Source organism: Aegilops tauschii, chromosome 1 (assembly GCF_002575655.3).
Source record: "Aegilops tauschii subsp. strangulata cultivar AL8/78 chromosome 1, Aet v6.0, whole genome shotgun sequence".
Lineage (NCBI taxonomy): Eukaryota > Viridiplantae > Streptophyta > Magnoliopsida > Poales > Poaceae > Aegilops > Aegilops tauschii.
In genome coordinates, this window is record NC_053035.3 from 48,428,573 (window position 1) to 48,450,175 (window position 21,603).

The 21,603-nt window shown below is 44.9% G+C and overlaps 2 protein-coding genes and 1 long non-coding RNA gene across 3 annotated transcripts; 1 reads left to right on the top strand and 2 right to left on the bottom strand.

Annotated features, from left to right (window-relative positions):
* Nucleotides 1–3,074: 3,074 nt before the first annotated feature.
* Nucleotides 3,075–6,328, top strand: LOC109773547 (uncharacterized). Its single transcript, XR_012201557.1, has 2 exons — nucleotides 3,075–3,719; nucleotides 4,273–6,328. It is a non-coding gene; the product is annotated as an uncharacterized lncRNA (long non-coding RNA).
* Nucleotides 6,329–13,424: 7,096 nt separating this feature from the next.
* On the bottom strand, nucleotides 13,425–16,349 carry LOC109773552 (pto-interacting protein 1-like). Its single transcript, XM_040393737.2, has 3 exons — nucleotides 15,773–16,349; nucleotides 15,578–15,697; nucleotides 13,425–14,366 (listed from the first exon to the last, which is right to left on the bottom strand). The coding sequence occupies exons 1-3, from the start codon at nucleotides 16,286–16,288 to the stop codon at nucleotides 14,247–14,249; spliced, it is 756 nt and encodes a 251-aa protein (XP_040249671.2). The 5' UTR covers nucleotides 16,289–16,349; the 3' UTR covers nucleotides 13,425–14,246.
* A 300-nt stretch (nucleotides 16,350–16,649) lies between these two features.
* Nucleotides 16,650–21,100, bottom strand: LOC123494791 (wall-associated receptor kinase-like 1). The gene is made up of 2 exons (XM_073507620.1): nucleotides 19,409–21,100; nucleotides 16,650–16,962 (listed from the first exon to the last, which is right to left on the bottom strand). Exons 1-2 carry the CDS (start codon nucleotides 20,379–20,381, stop codon nucleotides 16,694–16,696), a joined length of 1,242 nt encoding a protein of 413 aa, XP_073363721.1. The 5' UTR covers nucleotides 20,382–21,100; the 3' UTR covers nucleotides 16,650–16,693.
* Between the last annotated feature and the right edge of the window lie 503 nt (nucleotides 21,101–21,603).

A 21,603-nucleotide genomic window follows, 5' to 3' on the forward strand; every position in this document is an offset into this window, starting at 1 on the left:
ATAATGCTTTTTGGAGCAATTCTAATGCCTTTTCTCTCATAATATGCAAGGTATACACAAAGAGGGAGAATTCCGGCAGCTGGAAATATGGACCTGGAAAAGCTACGTCAGGCTACCTATTCTCCACAACTCCAAATAGGCTGAAACTTCACGGAGAATTTTTATGGAATATTTGAGGAATATTGGAGCAAATAACTACCAGAGGGGGCCCACCAGGTGGGCACAACCCACCTGGGCGCGCCAGGGAGCCCAGGCACGCCCTGGTGGGTTGTGCTCACCCAGGCCCACCTCCGGTGCCCATCTTCTGGTATATAAGTCATTTTGACCTAGAAAAAATAAGGGGAGGAGTTTCGGGATGAAGTGCCGCCGCCTTGAGGCGAAACTTGGGCAGGAGCACTTATTCCCTCCGGCGGAGCGATTCCGCCGGGGGAACTTCCCTCCCGGAGAGGGAAATCATCGTCATCATCATCACCAACAACTCTCCCATCTTGTGGAGGGAAATCTCCATCAATATCTTCAACAGCACCATCTCCTCTCAAACCCTAATTCATCTCTTGTGTTCAATCTTGTTACCGGAACTATAGATTGGGGCTTGTGGGTGACTAGTAGTGTTGATTACATCTTGTAGTTGATTACTATATGGTTTATTTGGTGGAACATTATATGTTCAGATCCAATATGCTATTTAATACCCCTCTGATCATGAGCATGTTTATCATTTGTGAGTAGGTACCTTTGTTCTTGAGGTCACGGGAGAAATCATGTTACAAGTAATCATGTGAACTTGATATGTGTTCGATATTTTGATAGTATGTATGTTGTGATTCCCTTAGTGGTGTCATGTGAACGTCGACTACATGACACTTCACCATATTTGGGCCTAAGGGAATGCATTGTGGAGTAGCAATTAGATGATGGGTTGCGGGAGTGACAGAATCTTAAACCCCAGTTTATGCGCTATTCCGTAAGGGACCGATTGGATCCAAAAGTTTAATGCTATGGTTAGAATTTATTCTTAATACTTTTCTCGTAGTTGCGGATGCTTGCGGGAGGGTTAATCATAAGTTGGAGGTTTTTTCAAGTAAGAATAGCAATTAAGCACTGGTCCACCCACATATCAAATTATCAAAGTACCGAACACGAATTAAGCCAACATGATGAAAGTGACTAGATGAAAATCCCGTGTACCCTCAAGAACGCTTTGCTTATCATAAGAGACCGTTTTGGCATGTCCTTTGCCTCAAAAGGATTGGGCTACCTTGCTGCACTTTTTTTACTACTATCGTTACTTGCTCGTTACAAATTACCTTGCTATCAAACTACTCTGCTACTTACAATTCTAGCACTTGCCGACATTACCTTGCTGAAAACCACTTGTCATTTCCTTCTGCTCCTCGTTGGGCTCGACACTCTTACTTATCGAAAAGAGCTACAATTGATCCCCTATACTTGTGGGTCATCAATACCACATAAATATTTTGATTTCGAGTGAAATCTTAGACCTCCAAATTTTCTTGTTATTTTCCACCAGGCCCTCTGAATGCATGAGCGCATGGTATATAAAGTCGACAGTTAACGACCCGGATGTAGCGAGGCTCCAGGGAAACACATCCCGTCCTTGTGTCAGGTTGGCCTGTCTAGTATAGGTCCCACAGTTAGCTGCCTGTTCTCTAGTAGTTAGGAAAGGTTCTGAATAGCTTATTCAGGAATTAGTCGTAGAATAGCTGGGATGCCATTATTTCTTCAGGGGTAACATATTACTTTAACTCATTTTTTAAAAACAAACATAAGACCATATTTGTCATATCTGATCCATTGTTTCAAAAATATATGAATATTTAATAGCCCCTAATGAACATTTCCCCAAAAAGTAAGAATATTTTCCCAAGAATTATGAACTTTTTTCTAACATGGGAAGGTTATTTTGTCAGAAGTACAAATAATTTTTAAATATGTGGCACACATTTTTGGAATCTTTGTAAGTTTTTTAGGAACGGAATAACATATTTCTAAATATTTGGATATTAGAATTGTCATACTAATTATTCAGAAAATATTTTCTTGCAACAATAGCCCATCTTATTAACTATGGTAGTATTGCGCCCCCCCCCCCCCCCCCCTCCTCCACCCGACGCAAAAAGAATAAGTTGGATTTGAAATTTCTCCTATATTTTTGATCTGGTAAAAGAATGTCTATACGAGAGAAGAAAAATCCTTACTATTACCACCAGAAACAAAAAGTACCAGTTACCCAACATAACACGGTGATTAAACGCGCTGTTTTTATTACTTGGTGAATGCAGCAGACCATGCCTATAAAATTGTGCCCTTGTGAAGCAGAGAACCGCATAGGACTGTACATGTAATGCACCACTTGCATAGTAGAGAAAGAAGAGAAGAGGTGAAGAAAGCAGAGCCATGTGCGGAGCTGTGGTGGTTCTTCTGTGCATCGTGGTGGCTAGGCTTGCCCTCATCGGCGGCGATGAGTCGGTCGCCAAGTGGCCAATGCACAGTGCGCCGGTCCCGGCCTGTCCTCTGCCGACAAAGTGTCCACTGGCAACATCGTGATGATCATCGTGCTGGTCTTATTTGCCCCGGTGACGGCGGTCTCCCTCGCATGGATCACAGCGGCGTATGGTCTTGCCCCTGCCCATGTGGGGCTACCCGTCGGCTCTGCCTGTGAGTGCGTGATAATGATCGACGATCCACGCGCACGTGAATGGCGCCCTCCGTGAGAATGATCATGCAAGTTCGGCTTCGGATGCTTCTGATGGGTCAAGATCTGGCTTAATTACTTTTGCCCCTGTACTGGCTTTTGGTTGTAATAGACATGTAGGGTTTGCTGTTGAACTATGGTGCTGTCAGGTTTTTGCCCCATGGCGTTCGTCACGATGACGGGCGAACGCAGTGGGTTTCCTGGCAGTGCTCGAACTCGTTGTACCTCTTTCCTTTTCCCCTGTCATTCTCGAAACTCTGTATTTCCGTTCATTTGCAATGGAAAGGGGTCATGCCCGGTTCAAAAAAAAAAAAGATAATTAAGACCATGTTCCTTGATTCATAGGGATAGGCGGATGGCTAGCTCACCTGGACTTGATACTGTATACGCAGTGGCGGACCTAGTGGAGTATTTTGGGGCCAAAGAGAAAATATGCATCTTTGGTGGTCCAAGTGACTACACTTTACTTAATTTATTAAGCCTCTATAGAAAATTCCCTTCCTAATCATGGTAGTGCTGGGGGACAAAACACGACAATTAAAGCCTTCTTTGGATCGAAGGATTTTCACAGGATTTTTGCTGGATTGTAAACCTCAGGATTGTATCCTACGGATTGCATTTGGATCACAGGATTGCGTTCTTAAAATTCCTTAGGATTGGGTTCTCAAGGCGCTGAACCCAGAGGAATTTACGCCTGAGGTCCGACCTCTTGGAAAGATTCCCGGCGCGAAAAGAGAGTGTTCGCGCCAAAACAGCCGCGCTGCTTCGTGTGAAAACACCACGCGTTGCTGTCAAAAAAAAAAAAAAAAACACCTCGGATCGCTCTGGAAGGAAAAAAAAAAAGGCACCGAAAGCGGTGACGAGGTCGCGACTGGCGGAAGCGGCGACAAGGTCAGATCCCCCGACGGAAGCGGCGGCGACCCGGCGACCGTACGCCGACCACCTCGCTCTCAGACCCTCCTTCCTCATCGAGTTCGACGAGATCAGCGCCGGCCCCATCCAGGTTAGCCCGCATCACATAGTCCGTCCATCTCCTTCCCTTGCAATTATTTCTAGATCGAGGGAGGGGGTGCCCGATATGGCGCGGGGGCGGCAGATCCTGCCGGAACTAGGCATCGGGTGTGGCGTTGGCAGTCACCTGGCCGGCGAGGGCTGTTGATGGCAGGGGCGAAGCGGATGTCGCTGGCGTCCTCCCGCTGCCAGAGGACCGCGTCCCACGACTGTGGTGCTTGAGTGAATTTCTTGACCGGCTTCCCGCTGATGTTTGTGCTTGCCGTGCCTGAGTGATCTGCGTGCTAGTTGGTTCGCCGTGGGTGTGTGCTTCCCATGCCTGAGTGTGTGCGTGCCTGATGTGATGTCTTATGTGCAAAGAGAGAATTGAGACATTGAGAGATGGATCTGGCGTGTCTGATGTCCGTGAAGAGAGAAACTGTGAGGAATTGAGAGATGGAAGTGCTGTATTTCTATGCCTTGGTGTGTACTGCTCATACATGCTTGTGCGTATTACTATGGGTTTCTGAGTACAATCTTGTAATATAAGTTTTTTTGCAATGCAGATGGTCCATCAGCTTAACTCATTTGAGCTGCCGGGCAGCCGTGTGCAATCACAAGGATTTCTTCACATGGATGTTGATCGTGCCCACGGCTGTGTGCAGTCAGAAGGACTTGGTGCTATTGATGACGATCGTGCTCGCAGTCGTGGGCAATCACAAGGACTTGGTGATATTGATGACAATCACGGGGCTGTTGAGTATCCTCGTGAGAATATTAACTTAATGAAGTAGAATATCAATATCAGAAGCACATGAATGGTAATACAACTTGCATATCATATCTTCACTTTACATATACATGTCAAGCTCTGCGTGATACATACTGGTTCCACATTCCTTGTGCAATATGATCTCGCATTTGATTTCCTACTTGTCTGGAATAATTAAATGCATGTATATCACCATGATAGTCGTGGTCTCCATTTGGCACATCAACAATCTGGTTCGGGTCAATCTCCATGGGAGCATCTTTGGGCCACTCCATATCTCCTTTGTGTAGGCGTATGAAATTGTGCAGAACACAACAAGCCACAGATATGTCAATTTGTTTATCAACTGAATAATGTGCAGCAACTTTCAGGATAGGAAATCTCATTTTTAGTATGCCGATAATTCTCTCTATATGATTCCGAAGTTGAGCATGACGAAGGTTGAACAATTCCTTGTAATTTTGTGGCCTTTGACGTGCTTCTCCTTGTTCTTTTAGATGATACCTAGTACCACGGTATGGAGCAAGAAATTGGGGTGTGTTTGCATAACCAGCATCAACAAGGTAAAATTTACCATGAGGTACATGAAAACCATGATTTAGTGCATCTTGTAGAACTCTTGCATCAGAAGCTGATCCTTCCCACCCAGCATGTACATGCACAAATTTTAAGTCGAAGTCACAAGCAACCATGACATTTTGTGAGAGCGTTTGCTTCCTGTTCCGGTATGGTTCTTGTTGGCCTGGTGATAGGAACATAGGAATATGGGTTCCGTCTATAGCACCAATGCAATTCTGCACAAACAAAATATGATATCTCTATGTTATTACCTTGCGCTGAATTAATTAAAAAATATTTGATCTAAATTGTACATACTCATACCTGAAAGAAAGGGTAAAATTGTGGTTTGCTCAAGATTGGATGTGGGTTGAGGGAAGGTGGACGTATATAGACATTTGTGAGCCGTGTGATCGCATCAAGCACTAATCCAAATCGCCGGCTTATTGGTTCTGCACTATGCTGAAACCAATCCTGTAGGGTTTCATTTGTTGCATTTTTGGATACTGCATACAAAAATATTGCCACTTGCTCTTCTACTGCTAGTACTTTTGAATCAGCAAGGAGTTTTTTCTCACGCAACTTGTCAACAAGTGCTTGAAAAATGTCCACTTCCATGCGGAAAGTCCTTTTGCATAAGCTTTCATGCCCTGTTAAAATCTCCTGAACACGCCAAGCCCCCGAAAGTTTTGATGTATGCATTGGTTTCTTACTAGAAGAAGATTGTGATGCATCTTCTAAAGTAGGAAGTACAAAATGAATAAATTCATAGTCACTTTCTGATCTACGACGGTAGCTTGGATTCATGGTGTGCAGCAACAAATGAGCCAAATATGCTGAAAAGGAGTTGAATGAAACAGTAAAAAAATATGTGATTGTGATATATTGAATAGCATGGAAGTATGATTTTGCTATAGGAGATAAGCACTAACCTTGTTGGTTTCTTCAGCAAGGGGAAGATGAAAGCATAGAGCACAGGCAGCAAGGGGAAGATGAAAGAATAGAGCACAGGCAGCAAATGCTGTGGGCAGGGAAAAGAGCTATCCGTTGTAGAGAGTAGCATCAGGTTATATAGGCACTTGCTGCTAACGGCTACTTCAGGCAGTTGACTGCACTAGCCGTTGGAAGTTTGAAAAACATCAGACTTACAAATAGAAATAATAATACTTTATTGTATAGGATTCCTGTACGTCTCCTATGATGCAGCCAAAGGCACTTTGTTACCAGTTCCTCTGGATTTGCATTCCATAGGATTGGCTATGTCATGGCAGTCAAATCCTCCATTTTCCCTATTCCTTTGTTTTGCAAATCCTGTGATCCAAAGAAGCCATAAAGGCGTGGTGTTTAATAGTTAGGGATTGCACCATAGCACGCCTATAAAATCTTGGCCTTGCGAAACAGAGGACTGCGCTTGCATTGCACCACTTGAGAAGCAGAGGACTGCACTTGCATTGCACCACTTGCGAAGCAGAGAAAGGAGAGAAGAGAGAAGAGAGAAGAGATGAAGAAGGAGAAGGGGGTGAGGGAAAAAGAGCCATGCACGGAGCTGTAGTGGTGCTTCTCTACATGGCGGTCGCCAGGCTTGCCTTGGTCGGCGACAAGGAGCCGACATCCAAGTGGTTTACGCCCGCCATGCCGGTCCCGGTCTGCCCTCCGCCGACAAAGTGCCGGCACGGCAACACCGTGATGATCATGGCACTGGTCGTGTTTGCCCGATGACGAAGGCCTCCCATGTGTGGATCGCCCGCTGCGCAAGGTCTAATCGCCACCCATGTGGATCAGTGGATGTATCCCTCGGTGTCGCCTGCAAGTGTGTGGTGATGATCAGGGACCTGCGTGCGCGTGAACGACGCCTCTAGGATTTCCATTAGTAAGATAAATAAGATAATGTTCTCTGATTCATAGGGAGAGGCGGATGGCTAGCTCACCTATAGTTGACTATATACGCAATTGCAGAAATTCATAGGGCACGCAATTGCGGGGCCATGCACCTGCGAAAACGCCTCCAGCCATCGATTTGCGCCGAGATCTGAACACAAGTTGGCAGCGATTGAAATTGATTCAAAAATTTATGGATATTGTTATCCCTCTGAATATGAGACAATATACGCGTCTATTCTGTCAAGATACTTCTGTCCGGAGTTGTTATACATCTTCCTACCTGTTCGTATGCCACATCCCCCATTCTATTACATACCTTGGTCGACGACTTCACTCTACTGTTCACCTTCTTCTTCCTTTCTTATTTCTCTGTTCCGGTACTGTATCATGTGTTGAAATATATTACCCGTCTTTCTTCATCAGTTCGAACTTTTGGATGAGTTGGTTGGAGTATGAATTCAATATGGTATGAGAGCCAAGAGATTTCAAGTTCAAGACCCTGCCAATGCAGTACTAAAAAAAGATTGTGTGGCCTACATGATCACACGTCTAAGGACTAAATAAGCTTAGACGTGAGGAGGAGTGTTGAAATATATTGCCTATCTCTCCACATCAGTTTGGACTTTTGGATGAGTTGGCTGGAGCATGAATTCAGTATCATGAAGTTGTTCCATTATGCATTTTACTGAACTTGAGATTATAAATAAGGCAAATGACCTAGGAGTCTCACTAGGTTCTAATGGGAAGGAAATTGCCAAATCTGTTAATGACATGTTAGACTTAGAAGCCGAACGGGCTTCTGAAATTATTCGTAATATGGCCGCAGTACGGCCAATGAATGATGAGGAGGTTAACAACTTAGGTATTATGCCCCCGGAGAGTTTTTTTAATGATCTATTGCCTACTTCGGAAGTCGAAGTTGAGGTTGAAGAGTCAGAGACGGCGGTTAGCATTCAGTCGGAGGGGCTGGATCCCACCGGGTTAAATGGGGTTCCAACGGTGTTGGAGAAACCTAAGCGTTCCTGGAAGAGGAAGGTATATCCTACATCGGCTGTACGTAGAAGTGCTAGGGTGAAGCTAAAGGAAAAATTCCATGATAACATATGAAAGGAATTTTCTGGAATAGCAGAGGTCTTAAAGACTTGGCTAAAACAAGATTCCTTGCAGAAACATATATAGAGCATAAACTTGACTTTATTGCACTTCTCGAGACGGGAAGAGATAACTTCACCTCGCAGTTCCTCCAAAATTTGACTGGTGGAGTTGATTTTGATTGGCATGTTTTACCCCCTAGAGGCAGATCCGGTGGGATTTTGTTGGGGGTTAAGTGTGAAACTTTAGATGTGATTAATGTGGTTCAAGGGGAATTTGCGGTCAATTTTCGGGTGAGGTCAAAAGTGGATGGTTTCCGCTGGTCTCTGGTAGCTATATATGGAGTAGCCCAACCGGAACTTAAGGCTGATTTCCTTGTTGATCTGGTGAGGATCTGCGGGGATGAAAGACTCCCAATTCTAGTCGGAGGAGACTTTAATATTATCCGAAGAAGAGAAGAGAAGAATCATGACAACTTTGATAGCCGTTGGTCCTTAATGTTCAACATGATAATTGAGAGTCTCAATCTGCGGGAGATTGAACTAACGTGTAGACAATTCACATGGGCCAACTCGTTGCCTACTCCAACTTACGAGAAGCTGGACAGAGTACTCGCTAGTGTGGAATGGGAGCAGAAGTACCCACTAGTGTCGGTTCACGCGATGCAGAGGGCGATCTCTGATCACACTCCCTTGCTTTTAGATTCTGGGGATGCTACACACATTGGGAACAAAAATAACTTCTCTTTCGAACTAAGTTGGTTTGAAAAGGAAAAGTTTCTTGACATTGTAGCAAGAGAATGGGCGAAACCCGTTCAAGGCCGATCACATTTAGAAAGATGGCAAAATAAGATTAGACATCTCAGACAATTTCTACGGGGTTGGGCCAGAAATGAAAGTGGGGTTTACAAACAAGAGAAAGAACAACCGATACAGCTGATCGAGGCTTTAGACCTTAAAGCTGAATCGATTTTGCTTGATGCGTCTGAGCAGGCTGCTAAAGCTGAGGCTGAACAGAGCTTACGTACTCTTCTTAGAGAAGAAGAGATGAAATGGGCCTTGCGTGCTAAAGTGCTTAAAGTCGTCCACGGGGATGACAACACTCAATTTTTCCATATGATTGCAAATGGCAAACATAGGAAGAAGAAGATAATCCAGCTTGAGCAGGATGAAGGGACTATTGTAGGGCACGAGAACCTCAAGGCATATATTTCCAACTACTATAAACAACTCTTTGGGCCTCCGGTAGCTAACGCGGTCACCCTAGATGAGTCGGTTATAGAGGATATTCCTCAACTACGGTCGGATGAAAATGAGATTTTATCCGCACCGTTTACTGAGAAGGAGGTTTTCGATGCTATCGCCCAAATGAAACCAAATAAAGCATCGGGACCAGATGGGTTCCCTGCGGAGTTCTATAAGAAATGTTGGTATATTATAAAGAATCATCTTATGCCAATGTTTCAAGATTTCTTTAATGGGCAGCTTGAGCTTTTCCACCTTAACTTTGGTATGATTACGCTATTATCGAAGAAAGTGGAAGCAATTCGCATTGAGCAGTTCAGACCGATATGCCTTTTAAATGTGATTTTCAAAATTTTCATCAAAGTGGGGACTAATAGATTGACACGGATCGCACACTCGGTGGTGCAACCAAGTCAGACGGCTTTCATGCCAGGACGACATATCCTAGAAGGGGTGGTTTTCCTACACGAAACTCTTCATGGAATGCAATCGAAGAAACTAGATGGGGTTATCTTCAAAGTAGATTTTGAAAAGGCATACGATAAAGTCAAGTGGTCGTTCCTTCAGCAGGCAATGCGCATGAAGGGGTTCAATGACATGTGGAGGAATCAGGTGGATTCCCTAGTCCAAAAAGGTAGTGTCGGAGTTAGGGTTAACGATGATATAGGACACTACTTTCAGACTCATAAGGGTTTGAGACAAGGGGATTCGATGTCTCCGCTCCTATTCAATATATACGCAGATTTGTTAGCCATTCTCATTGGAAGAGCCAAAGAGAAAGGTCATGTAGGTGGCCTAGTACCACATCTCGTTGATGGGGGAGTCTCCATCTTACAGTATGCGGACGATACTATCCTTTTTATGGAACAGGATCTCGCAAAGGCCAGAAACATGAAACTAGTGCTATGTCTTTTTGAACAATTGTCGGGTTTAAAAATTAATTTCCATAAGAGCGAATTGTTCTATTTTGGAAGAGCCAAAGAAGAACAAGAGACATATAAACAATTGTCCGGATGTGAATTGGGATCTTTGCCTTTTAGTTATCTGGGCATTCCCATTCATCATCGAAAGCTGACTAATAAAGAATGGAAATCTATCGGAGATCGATTTGAAAAAAAACTTAGCTGCTGGAAGGGCAAGCTAATGTCATATGGAGGTTGGTTAGTTCTAATTAATTCAGTATTAACTAGTATGCCGATGTTCCTGTTATCTTTCTTTGAAGTACCTAAGGGGATACGGAAGAGACTGGATTTCTATCGATCTAGATTCTTTTGGCAGTCAGATGACATTAAGAAGAAATACCGTTTGGCTAGGTGGGATATCATTTGCAGACCCAAGGACCAGGGTGGTCTGGGCATTGAAAATATAGAGATTAAGAATAAATGCTTAATCAGTAAATGGTTATATCAGTTGTCAGTAGAACATGATGGTATGTGGGCTGAGATACTACGAAACAAATATTTACACTCAAAAACCTTAGCCCAGGTTACCGCAAGACCTACGGATTCTCCTTTCTGGAAGGGACTCGTGAGAACGAAAGTTTCGTTATTTCGAAGGGCCAAATTCTGTGTCGGCAATGGGCTGACAACAAGATTTTGGGAAGATACGTGGCTAGGGGACGAACCTTTAGCACTGCAATACCCTACCTTATATAATATTGTTCAGCGTAAAGAAGATTACGTGGCCAATATCTTACAAGAGGTACCCTTAAATATACGATTTAGGAGATCTCTAGTCGGGGAACGTTGGAATTCCTGGCTACACTTGGTTAGACGGTTAATGGATGTTCAATTATCTGATCAACCTGATTCTTTCATATGGAAACTAACAAGCAACGGTGTGTTCACGGTTAAATCGTTTTATATGGATCTCATTAACTCTGGCCCAATCCCAAGATCCCTACATATTTGAAAGGTGAAGGTCCCCTTGCGTATTAAAATCATTATGTGGTTTGTACACAAGCAAGTGATCCTTACCAAGGACAACTTGATAAAGCGAAGGTGGGTGGGCAGTCCACGATGTTGTTTTTGTGTGCATGATGAGACAATACAACACTTATTTATAGAGTGCCCCCTCGCGAGATTACTATGACGATCAATTCATATAGCCTTTAACATTAATCCACAAACTAGCATTGAAGGTTTATTTGGGACCTGGCTAGCTGGTATCGATTTGATTACTGCGTCTCGTATTCAGGTTGGAATATGTGCGTTTTTTGGGGTTATATGGAACTGCAAAAATGATATGATCTTTAACAGACAACATTCTTTAACATTCTTGCAGGTCATCTTCAGAGCTACTGCATGGATCCGTACGTGGTACTTACTCACTCCTATGGAGTCCGGAGAGCCTTTGGTTACTGAGTGCATCCAATGGGAGACGGCAGTACGGGATATATTCAACCGGTTTGGATGGCGATCTCTGCATAGAATAGGCGTTTAGTGTTCTATTCTTTTGCACATGCCGGTTGTGGCTTTCAGAGCTCTTTTTTATTTTCGCTTCTCTTGCGAGCTGTAATGGAGTTAAGACTACCTTTGTTTTGAACCTCGTTTTTAATAAAGATGGCCGCATGCATTCTTCAGATGCAGAGGCCGGGGGTATGCCTCCTTTTCCAAAAAAAAACATGATGCTCTTTCTCTACTCTTTTCCTTCTTTGGACTCAGGGGGTATGATTTACAGCACGCAGGTCCGGGGGACTTCTCAGATGGTATTGTCTTGGTTTTTTGCAGGTTCATGTCATCGTTCTTGGTATGAACTCATCAGTTTGTACTGCCGTGCTGCTTCACAACTTTATGTAATTGTTCTTCCCATGAACTCCCACACTCTTTTTTGCCAATGGTTTCTTTTTTTTCCTCAAATATGCATCCTTCTATCCAACATGTGCGTCCTTGTACTGTGAAATGTCAATTTGTTGAAATACTTTGATGCCTTCGTTAGAAATTTTCCCAAATGAGATACCATTTTAACTTTGTTCTTCCAAGTGCACTCATTTCTTTATTTGTTCGTTAAAAACTGAGCAGAACCCTCGCCCGAATAAATAACCGAGTAGAAAAAGTAACGCAATAAGTTTAAAAAGATGTGCCAGCAAAACACATTGTAGAGATAACTAATTACTAAACAAATATGGCATATGCCAAATTTTACGCTTCAGGCGATTCTCACGCACCATCTCAACGGACACGTAAGGGGGGAAAGTCCATTTAATTTTGTGACAAAACCTTGCAACAAATGAATAATTACCGGACCCAGCTTGTTTTGCATGGCATCCATAGCCAATTAACATCTGAATCTACACAAATAGTGTAATTCTCCTTTGCATCTTTTGTGTAACGATAATTTGTAGCCTAGCTCGAGCTCCGCGGTACCTTCTATCAGGACCGCCTGTTTGCGACAAGATTCGTGCCAGTAAGAGCGTCACGTGGGCATTCTGTGCTTTGGCTGTGCGCCGTTACCAGCAATTAACAGAAGTGAACAGTGTTGTGGTCGAGAGATGCATGGAGCGTTGCATGCTACCTTTTGCAGAGTTGCAGGTGACCTTTTTCTCTCTCACAAGACTCTGACACCTACCTGCTCTCTCCCCTCCGATTTCTTTGTCTCTCCCAAAGATTCTCACAAGAGTCACATCAACTCTCTCTCTCTCTCTCTCTCATGCGAAGGAGCACTTCATCCTTTCTCTCCTCTCTAGAGTGGAGGAGAGGTTCTGTGAGAAAGGAAGAGAGGGAGTGAGGTGTTGTGAGAATCAGAAGAGAAAAGTGAGAGAGATGTGTTGTGAGGTTGTGTGACGGTTTGAGAGAGAAAAGGAGAGAGAGGTTCATAAAAAACGGAGAGAGAGAGAGGTGTTCTAAAAAAAAGGAGAGAGAAGGGAGAGAGAGTGTTGTCTGACAGTGTGAGAGAGAAAATGGAGAGAGGCCAGGAGAAAAGGGAGAGACAGCAGGTGGGACATCGATACTATTGCTACAGTGAGCATGCGCAGATTATGGTCCACATGTTCTGTAAATTCATTGGGTAGCAGGTCATGATTCATATCTCGAGGAAAAGGAATCTGCTGCCAACGGCATAGATAGCAGGTACCGTGGAGCTCAGTCTACATGAAACCACACTCTTTGTGTAATTGCAATCTAATCATTTAATTACCTAAAAAACATCTATGTCAACCATCTTTTCCTTTTTCCTTTTTTTTTCTTCTAATAATTTGGTGTATGCATATGTCTTAACTAGCTCTTAATTAACGTAGTGTCATTGCAGAGATCAGCTTGGTATTAATATACTGCCCTTTATGAAGGTAAAAAAATCAGAATAGCACCATGCATCTTTTTTTTTCTTTTCAGAAAGATATTTAAGAGACAGTTTGGTTGTATGGCCAATTTAAGGCCCATCTGATGCCACAGTTTGTTCTACAATCATTTTAACACCTAGATGATGCTAAGGCTTTGGCAAGGGAGAGCCCAGATTTTGAGTGATCATCCGTTTGCTATGTATCCGAGAGATTTCACGGTAACTCTTAGTTTTCAGAGTTGCTTTTGTGTTTTTTTTTATCTTTGATCCAAAGAATTATACCTGTGAATCTGTGATGGTCGTGTTTAAATAGTTACAGGTATTTCTAGAAAAGTATCTCATTCGGGACTCCAGGCGCGAGAGAACGATTTCCCCTTCTCACAAACTGAAGAGATTCTGAACTTCAGTCCCTGCTGGATCGATATGGCAGAACAAGCAGTTAGTCGTACAGATAGCTACGGATAGCAAATAATCTGTCGATGTTTAATTTCACCAAATCCAGTGCAAACATATGCTACATTCCTCATTCCAAAAGTGACATAACATATAGTATTATGCATCCATCAGCTGCAAAACAAATGGATACATGATCAACATATATATTTGTATTTTGTTCTTCAGAGAAAGGCATATAATAGGGCCATGAAAATTGGAGATCCTGTGCAGCTCGGCCACAAACAATGTCACGGACATAAAAGCCCACGCAATGTGTATAATTTCATGCCACCAAGTCACATGGCTCGTTGTACAACAACTGTCTCAGACCCTTAACGACAGTGCTCATGTTTGGCCGGAGACCTGGATCGTAACTCACACATAGCCCGGCGATCGCACCCATCTGCTTGCCAAAAGACGATACTAATCAGCAGAGCAGTCACTTGGTCCCTGGTAGCTCAAGAACTCAAATATTATACCAAAAATTAGTTTCACCTTTTTAACCCCTAGTTTGTCATTCAACAAGATAACAACGTGTTAATTTCCGTAATGCAGAAGGATATGAAACAAGGAGCAGCACGGCTGGTGAAACTCACAAAGGCAATCTCAAGCCAAAGGAGCGCGGTCAAGGTTGCTTTCAAGGCTTAATGCACTGTACGCTACTCCCTTCGTCCTATAATATAAGAGCGTTTTTGACACTAGAGTAGTGTAAAAAACGCTCTTATATTATGGGACGGAGGGAGTATTAATCAAGATTGGGGTTCTGGAGCGGTTGCTGAGGAATAGGCTTCCTGGAACTGTTTGCGCAAGTGTTCAGTGTCGTTTTTTGCCTCCTGCGTCAGGTCTTAACATGTTACATGGATTGATTGTCGTTGCTTCCTGAGAAGCTTTTTGTGCAATAGCTTGCCAGTTTTCTTTGCCTCACTTGATGCTCTTGACGCGAGTGAGTGTATCATTGTACCCTGAAGATTTATCCTCAATTTTCAAATTTGTACCAGTATTTACCCCAGGAGAAATTTCCCACGCTTCTTATAACCCAGACCCGCTATTAGGCTGAGGTGGCGTGCCAACTCGCTGCCACATAGCCAGACTGACATGGGAAGAGCAGTGAACGTGCGAAAAAACGATGGCCATGATGAGATCGGGAGGAGCCATGATGAAGAGGGCCAATGCTAGGAGCGTGTGGGGTGCTACTTCTTCCCTTCGCAAGTGGCGAACAAATTTGAAACTTGGGGGTACAAGATGGTCAGGATTGGAACGGGGGTACCTTGACAAACTTGGGGCAATACCGTTGAATCAAGCCCGATTATTAGACGTTCTTTTCTTCTTTTTTGGGGCTTGTCTTGCTGTGCCCCCAGCGATGATTTAAGACTTGCTTGTACTTTGAACATGACTTGTTGGATGCTTGGTGTTGGTGTTTTATAATATAAAGCGGGGGAAACATTTTTTATTAATACCGTTGAATCAACTCTTATAGCAATGGAGATTAAATCCCATCGTTTATTTGGTGGATAGACTACAACGGTTCAAAAATAACATCTCCTGGGCCATTGCCTAGGATTCACCGCCAGTTTACTCGGTTAAACATGGTCGAGTTCAGGATAAAATACATACCTTGGTAACAGCATTGCGAGGGTAGTCTCCTTCAAGCCTTGGATCCACACATCGCTGCAGATTATCTTCACTAAAACTTGCTTTTGTTAACACATTGTCTTTCATAGAATTGATGTATGCCTGTGCATCAAAGTCATCAACAGTTTAGCTAATGCACCTTATCAAGACATTATACACCTATAAATCAAGGCATACCAATAAAAAGGGGTCATAGTCGCAATGGGTGCAAAGGCCCTTCTCACCAAGGGTGCATAGCCATGTCACGAGGCTCTGCCTGCCGTGGGGTAGTGTATGATCAACTGCCTTACGACCAGTTAAAAGTTCCAGCAGCACAGCCCCGAAGGCGTATACATCACTCTTTTTGTTGCACTGCCCAGTAGCAGCATATACATCGACATGGTAATCATCTTGGTGAAACCAAAGACCATCAATAATACGATGCGTGTCAAGGATCTGTCTAAAACTATGGCAGCTATCTATGTCTTCACGAACCAGCACATTGGCGGTACCAACATTGCCAACCTTTGCGATGTCGTTGTCAAAGAGAAGTATGTTGCTGGATATGATGTTACCGTGGGTGACCTGAGGCTCTTCCTTGTGATGGAGGAACTCCAGCCCTTCTGCTGCACTTAAGGCAATCTTCACTCGCTGCATCCATGATAGAGCTGCTCTTGACTTGGCTCCCCAGACACCCTTTTTACCTGTGACCATAAACCAGAAGAATATCGGCAGACATGGCACTCGTATCACATACCAGACACACCAAACTAAGTTTTTTAAAATTGAAGGTTTCATAGAAGGTGAGTTCTTTTGAGTGTTGCTCTGTTCCTTACATAGCTAGTGTTGAATTGACATACTATTTTTCCCTTCAATAAAAGAAAGGTACGCTGCATATTGCATGTTTTTATAACAAACTAAAAATTTACATATAATTCCTCACCCTTGCTGAGAAGGATATCATGCAAGGTGCCACCCGATGTATACTCATATGCAAGAACATATTCGTCTCCTTCGACCCAATATCCGAGAAGTTGGACAACGTTCTCGTGTTTCAGTCTCGAAATTGCTTCAATCTGCCACAGGAATATGCCAGTTAGAAGGCAAGGCCTTGCTGTACTAATAAATGAAGAGTGTCAATTGAAATGGTGAAAAGACAAGGCTCGGAACCATAACCTTTAAATCAATTTCTTGAGAAGACTTGAATGCAGATTCCGGTCCATATTTTAACACTTTGAAGAAAACTCTGCCTTGTGAACTCTCTCCTATTAGAGCACCATTACTGAAGTTCCTTGTTATTTTCTTCATTTCATCAAGGGAAATAGTTGGTACATCCTGTGCCTTTCCTCTTCTTATGTGCCAATTATTGATGTCCGCATAGGGGGAGCCTTAAATAAACAACAGTATTATATGAGGAGGTAAAGTTTCATTACTTGTGAGTTGTGGGACACGCTTAGAGTAAGTTGTGTTTTATGCGGCTGACATGGACATGAACCGTGGTAGCACACCGGAATGGGAATGACAAAACTACGGTGGCATGTACCATTCTATACAAGCCCTTTTATTATCAAAAAAGGCTTTCGCCCCGCTTTATATATAAAGCACGATTCCAACAACCCAGTACAAACGTATGTCACCACAACACACGCACACATCCAATACATGATACATAGGCGTTGAGCGCGGCAACACCACCCTAGCACTACCATCGCGAAGAGATGAAGCCGCATATGACGAACCGTGGGCTCCAAGGCGGCGCCTTCAGGAACGATACGACACCGGAGCGCCGCCACCACCCAATCCGAGGATCAGAGTTTCCCCCGGAGCCGCACGACGGGCAATGAGAGCCGCGACGACGCCTTCAGGAAGGGAACGAGCTTCGCCGCCGCCGATCCGTCCGAAGATAGAACAAGTTTTCACCCTAGCCAAAACTCACCGCCACCGAACGCCAAACCCAGGCGACCATGCCGCCCACACGGCCATGGCCACCGGGCAGCACCAAGCCACGGCCTCCGCCCGAGAGTACCGTGCAACCACCACCAGGGCCGCCGCCCCGACATCCAAGACCTTGACACCACCTCACCCAAACCCTGCCGCTAACCCAACCAAAGAGACGAGCGGAAAGGTCCCACCTTTCGCACCCCTGGGCGACCCCCAGCGCCGAGACCCAATAGGCCGGCCACCTGGCCTCCATCGACCTGTCATGCAGCACCGGGCGTGAGGCGAGCTTGGTCCCGTACCACCTTGGGCGAGACGAGCTTAGTCCTGCGGCACCGGGCGCGAGACGAGCTTAGTCCTGCGGCACCGGGCGCAAGACGAGCTCGGACCTGCGCACCGGGCGCGAGACGAACGATGGACCGCAGCTGGAGAAGGCCAGCCCTTCGCCGAACATAGCGACTAGAAGGCTAGGAGGGGGGCAAAGGCCGATACAAGCCGCCTACGGACGAACCGACGCCAGGACGAGCCAGCTGTCGCCGAAGGGGAGGGACGCCATCGAGGTCCCCAAACATGGCCGATCCAGGTCATAGATGGAGATGCCCAAACTCCCTGCAGGCCCCCGCCGCCACGGGGCCACCACCACGAAGCCCACCACGCCGCCGACCGCGCACAGGAGCCACGCTGCCCACACATGTTGGGCGCTGCCGCGAGCCCCGCACCGCTGCCACCCGCCCGCCGGAGCGCCGTCGCGAGCCAGGCGGAACCTGGCCAGCCCCCGAAGCAGCCAGTCGCACCACCCAGCCCCGCACGCCGCCGGCTGGCCCTTGGCGTCTCGGCCCGCGTCGCATGCTGGCCGCCGTCCTGAGCACCCGCCCGGTCCAGATCTGGGTCGAGATGCCCACCACCGCCGCCCGAGCTGGCACGCCCCACCACGCCCTTGACGAGCAGCCGCCCGCGCCGCCAACCCAGGACGCCTTTGTTGTGCTGCCCCGGCCGCCACCACCGCACGTCGTCCTGCAGAACGGCACGCCTCCATGTCGTGGCGCTATCCCGCGCTAGCCCGCCGCGAGGAGTGGGAAGATGCCACGCCGCCGCCGCCGCCAGCCGGGCTTTGGACGGCGGCGCGAGCCAGCGCCGGCGAGGAGGGGGGAGGAACGGGGGGGGGGGGGGGGGGGGGAGGGGGCTGGAGGAGAACGCTAGAGTTCGCCTCGCCCCTCGCGGGAGCGGACGAGACGAAGGGGTTGGTTTTTATTACTCCTCATCACTTCCAGCCCTTTTATTGGCAAACTTGGTGCATCTTTAACCTAAATATGCATAATATTAGAAGAAAAGTAAAATGCATTAGGTGCCTTCAAACTCCACGTCTTCGTACTGAAACTGAGGTTCTAATACATTCCATGCACTTTACTCTAAAAAGACTTAATACATGCTGAAACGACAAATGAGACTAGAGACCTAACATAATTGAAAGAAAAAGAATTTCATGATGGCCATGCTAACAGGAAAATGAGAATTTCTTAAATAATCAATAATCATGTACTGCCTCCATTCCAAAATACTTGTCGTGGTTTTACTTCAAACTAAAACCACGCCAAGTATTTTGGAACAGAGGGAGTATTTAGTTACTTAAGTGCTTAAAAGAAGAAACTAAAGTTTGTGTGTTTTGCCTTTCACCCAAACAAGTACTGAAATTACTTATGTTTAAATCCTACACATAAAGTGTTACAAAAGAAGAAGCTAAGGTTGTGTATTTCGCATCCCACCCTACAACATATGCCTTCTTTTTTATCCGCGTTTGTCGATAGTATCTAAGTAAAAATTAAGCCTATTCGCAAAAAAAAAGTAAAAATTAAGCCATGTAAACTTTGAAGTATAGCAGCGTACATTCTTAATTACCTGTAGAGCTTTCACCCTTGTGCTTCGGGAGAGCTTTTCTAATCCTCCTAAGTCTATCTGCTACCTCAACCATTGTCGGACGCATTTTATCATCCAGTCTCAAGCATGTAACTGCTAGCTTCACAATTTCTTCGACCAATTTCATCTTCTTCTTGTCATAGGTAATTTCCGCATCAAACAGTTGTCTCACCTTCTTCCCTCTTCCCACTGCCTCGGCAAAACATTGAGTAAGACTAGTAGCGCCGTCCGTCGCTTTCTTTCGGGTAATCATTTCCAATAGAACAACTCCAAAACTGTATACATCACTCTTTGTAGTTAGAATCCCACTCTGACAAAACAAAGGGTCTACATAACCTATGCAACCAATAACAGTTTTGGTACGCTGGGCCTCATGAGTAGAAAGCAGCCTTGCTATTCCGAAATCAGATAGCTTTGGCAAGTACTTTTCATCCAACAGTATATTGGCAGGTTTAATATCACCATGAAGGACAGGACTGTACATTGAATGCATGCATGATAGTGCTTCAGCTGATTCAATGGCGATGTCCAAACGTTTGTCCAAAGGGAAGAGTATAGGACCATCAGCATTGCTACAGTGAAGGATGTTGTAGAGGTTTCCATTACAGACAAACTCCATAACAATCATAAGGGCATCTTCCTCCGTGCAGCAGCCTAACAATCTGACAACATTCTTGTGGTTTATCTGGGAATGCACTATCACCTCCTTGGCAAACTCCTCTTTCTTGGTTCCATTTTTGTACCTCTTTACTGCGACTGGACGTCGATCGTCTAATCTTCCTTTGTAGACATCACCGAACGAGCCACTACCAAGCAAAGTGCTATATCTGTCTGTAATGTGCTCTATCTCCTTTTCAGTGAAGGACCGCAGTTTATAGTTGTTGTCCACTCTTTTAAGTACCAAATGCCCATTAGCTTGAAAGAAATCACTAAGATTGTTTCCTTGGTAATCCATGTGCAAGCAGTATATGAAGACAAGATTTGTAGAACAGGTAGTGGCAGCTTGCCTGCATCATGATATACCAACTAATATCAGTGTCCTTGAGATTAAAAGCTATCATTACTTATTGCAAGAAGGAATTTTACATATGTAACTGAATAAGTGGCTGTCACTGGCATTACAAAATGGCTTCATCTTCCAAATATGTGTAAGCGATTCATTTTTCCGTATAAAAAGTGTAAAACATGATTATTTTGAATTTTGCAGCTAGGAAGAGCTGTAGATTTACTTTTTGTATCCTGTAATATACCGCCTAAATACAGCTGCATTTTGTTTTTGACCCAAACCAGCAGGTGCTCTGCTTTTTCTTCAAGTAGAGGGAAAAACTGCACATCAGCTAACACAGCCTACAGAAAAAGCTAAACCGAAGAGGTATAGCTCAGAAAGGTAAGAAAAATTAAGAAACATGAAAAAACCAGGGCTATCCCTCGTGCAAAGTGGCCCTGAAGGCCTACTCAAGGAGAAAACCACATTAGCCGGTTCCTCTCTTGCTTCAAAAGTTCGCAACCCTCAGCCATAGAGGAGAGAGTTGCCCAATCTGCGAGGTCTTTGCAAAAAAATTCTGGAGTGGCCCACCTGCAATTTCATTCCCTCGTAAATTGGTGTTTGGATATTAGAGCAGAAGAAGTGAAGAACAGAGCAATTTCATTCTACCTCCGTCTCTGATTCAAGAAACCGACCAAAGAACCGATGAACAAGGATGAGAGAGGCAACAACACTTATGTTGCCACCCCCGCCGTGAAGCTTGGATGGATGGATCATGGATCTAAGACGAGTATAGCAACCACGTGCGCGCCGCGCTGCTAGGAGCTAGTCTGGTACCTCGTCTTGCTCGGCTGGCTTGAGGAGGAAAGCAAGCGAGATGTGCGAAAGGGGCGGCAGGTCTCCTTCTCCGGCAGGCGGCACACCGTTGCCTTGTTCTGCTCGGGAGTGAAGTAGGGCCTCCTTTGCTCTGAGCCGAAATAAGCGCTGTTTTGGGTGTCACGTGAAAATTTTTATGTCTCCGAAAAAGGGAAAAAGTCCATTTTAAACTTTAAACTCGTAGAGGTTAGGCGAAATGAACCCTCAAGCCAGAATCCCTATCGATTGAACCCTGAACTATGCAATCCCGGTCTAAATCAAACCCTGAGGTTATTTGTCAAATAAAGATTGTCGACGTGGCAAAGGATGGAGGGAC

What these genes read in the sequence shown, in the direction of transcription:
- LOC123494791 (XM_073507620.1), bottom strand. Translation starts at nt 20,381, where the DNA reads ATGGATTACCAAGGAAACAATCTTAGTGATTTCTTTCAAGCTAATGGG. An exon ending in CAAGGGTGAAAGCTCTACAG is followed by an intron (nt 16,963 to 19,408) that starts GTAATTAAGAAT and finishes TGTTTATTTAAG; the next exon opens with GCTCCCCCTATGCGGACATC.
- LOC109773552 (XM_040393737.2), bottom strand. Translation starts at nt 16,288, where the DNA reads ATGGTCACAGGTAAAAAGGGTGTCTGGGGAGCCAAGTCAAGAGCAGCT. An exon ending in ACTATGACCCCTTTTTATTG is followed by an intron (nt 15,698 to 15,772) that starts GTATGCCTTGAT and finishes TTTGATGCACAG; the next exon opens with GCATACATCAATTCTATGAA. An exon ending in CTCGCAATGCTGTTACCAAG is followed by an intron (nt 14,367 to 15,577) that starts GTATGTATTTTA and finishes TTTGGCAAGCAG; the next exon opens with ATGGGTGCGATCGCCGGGCT.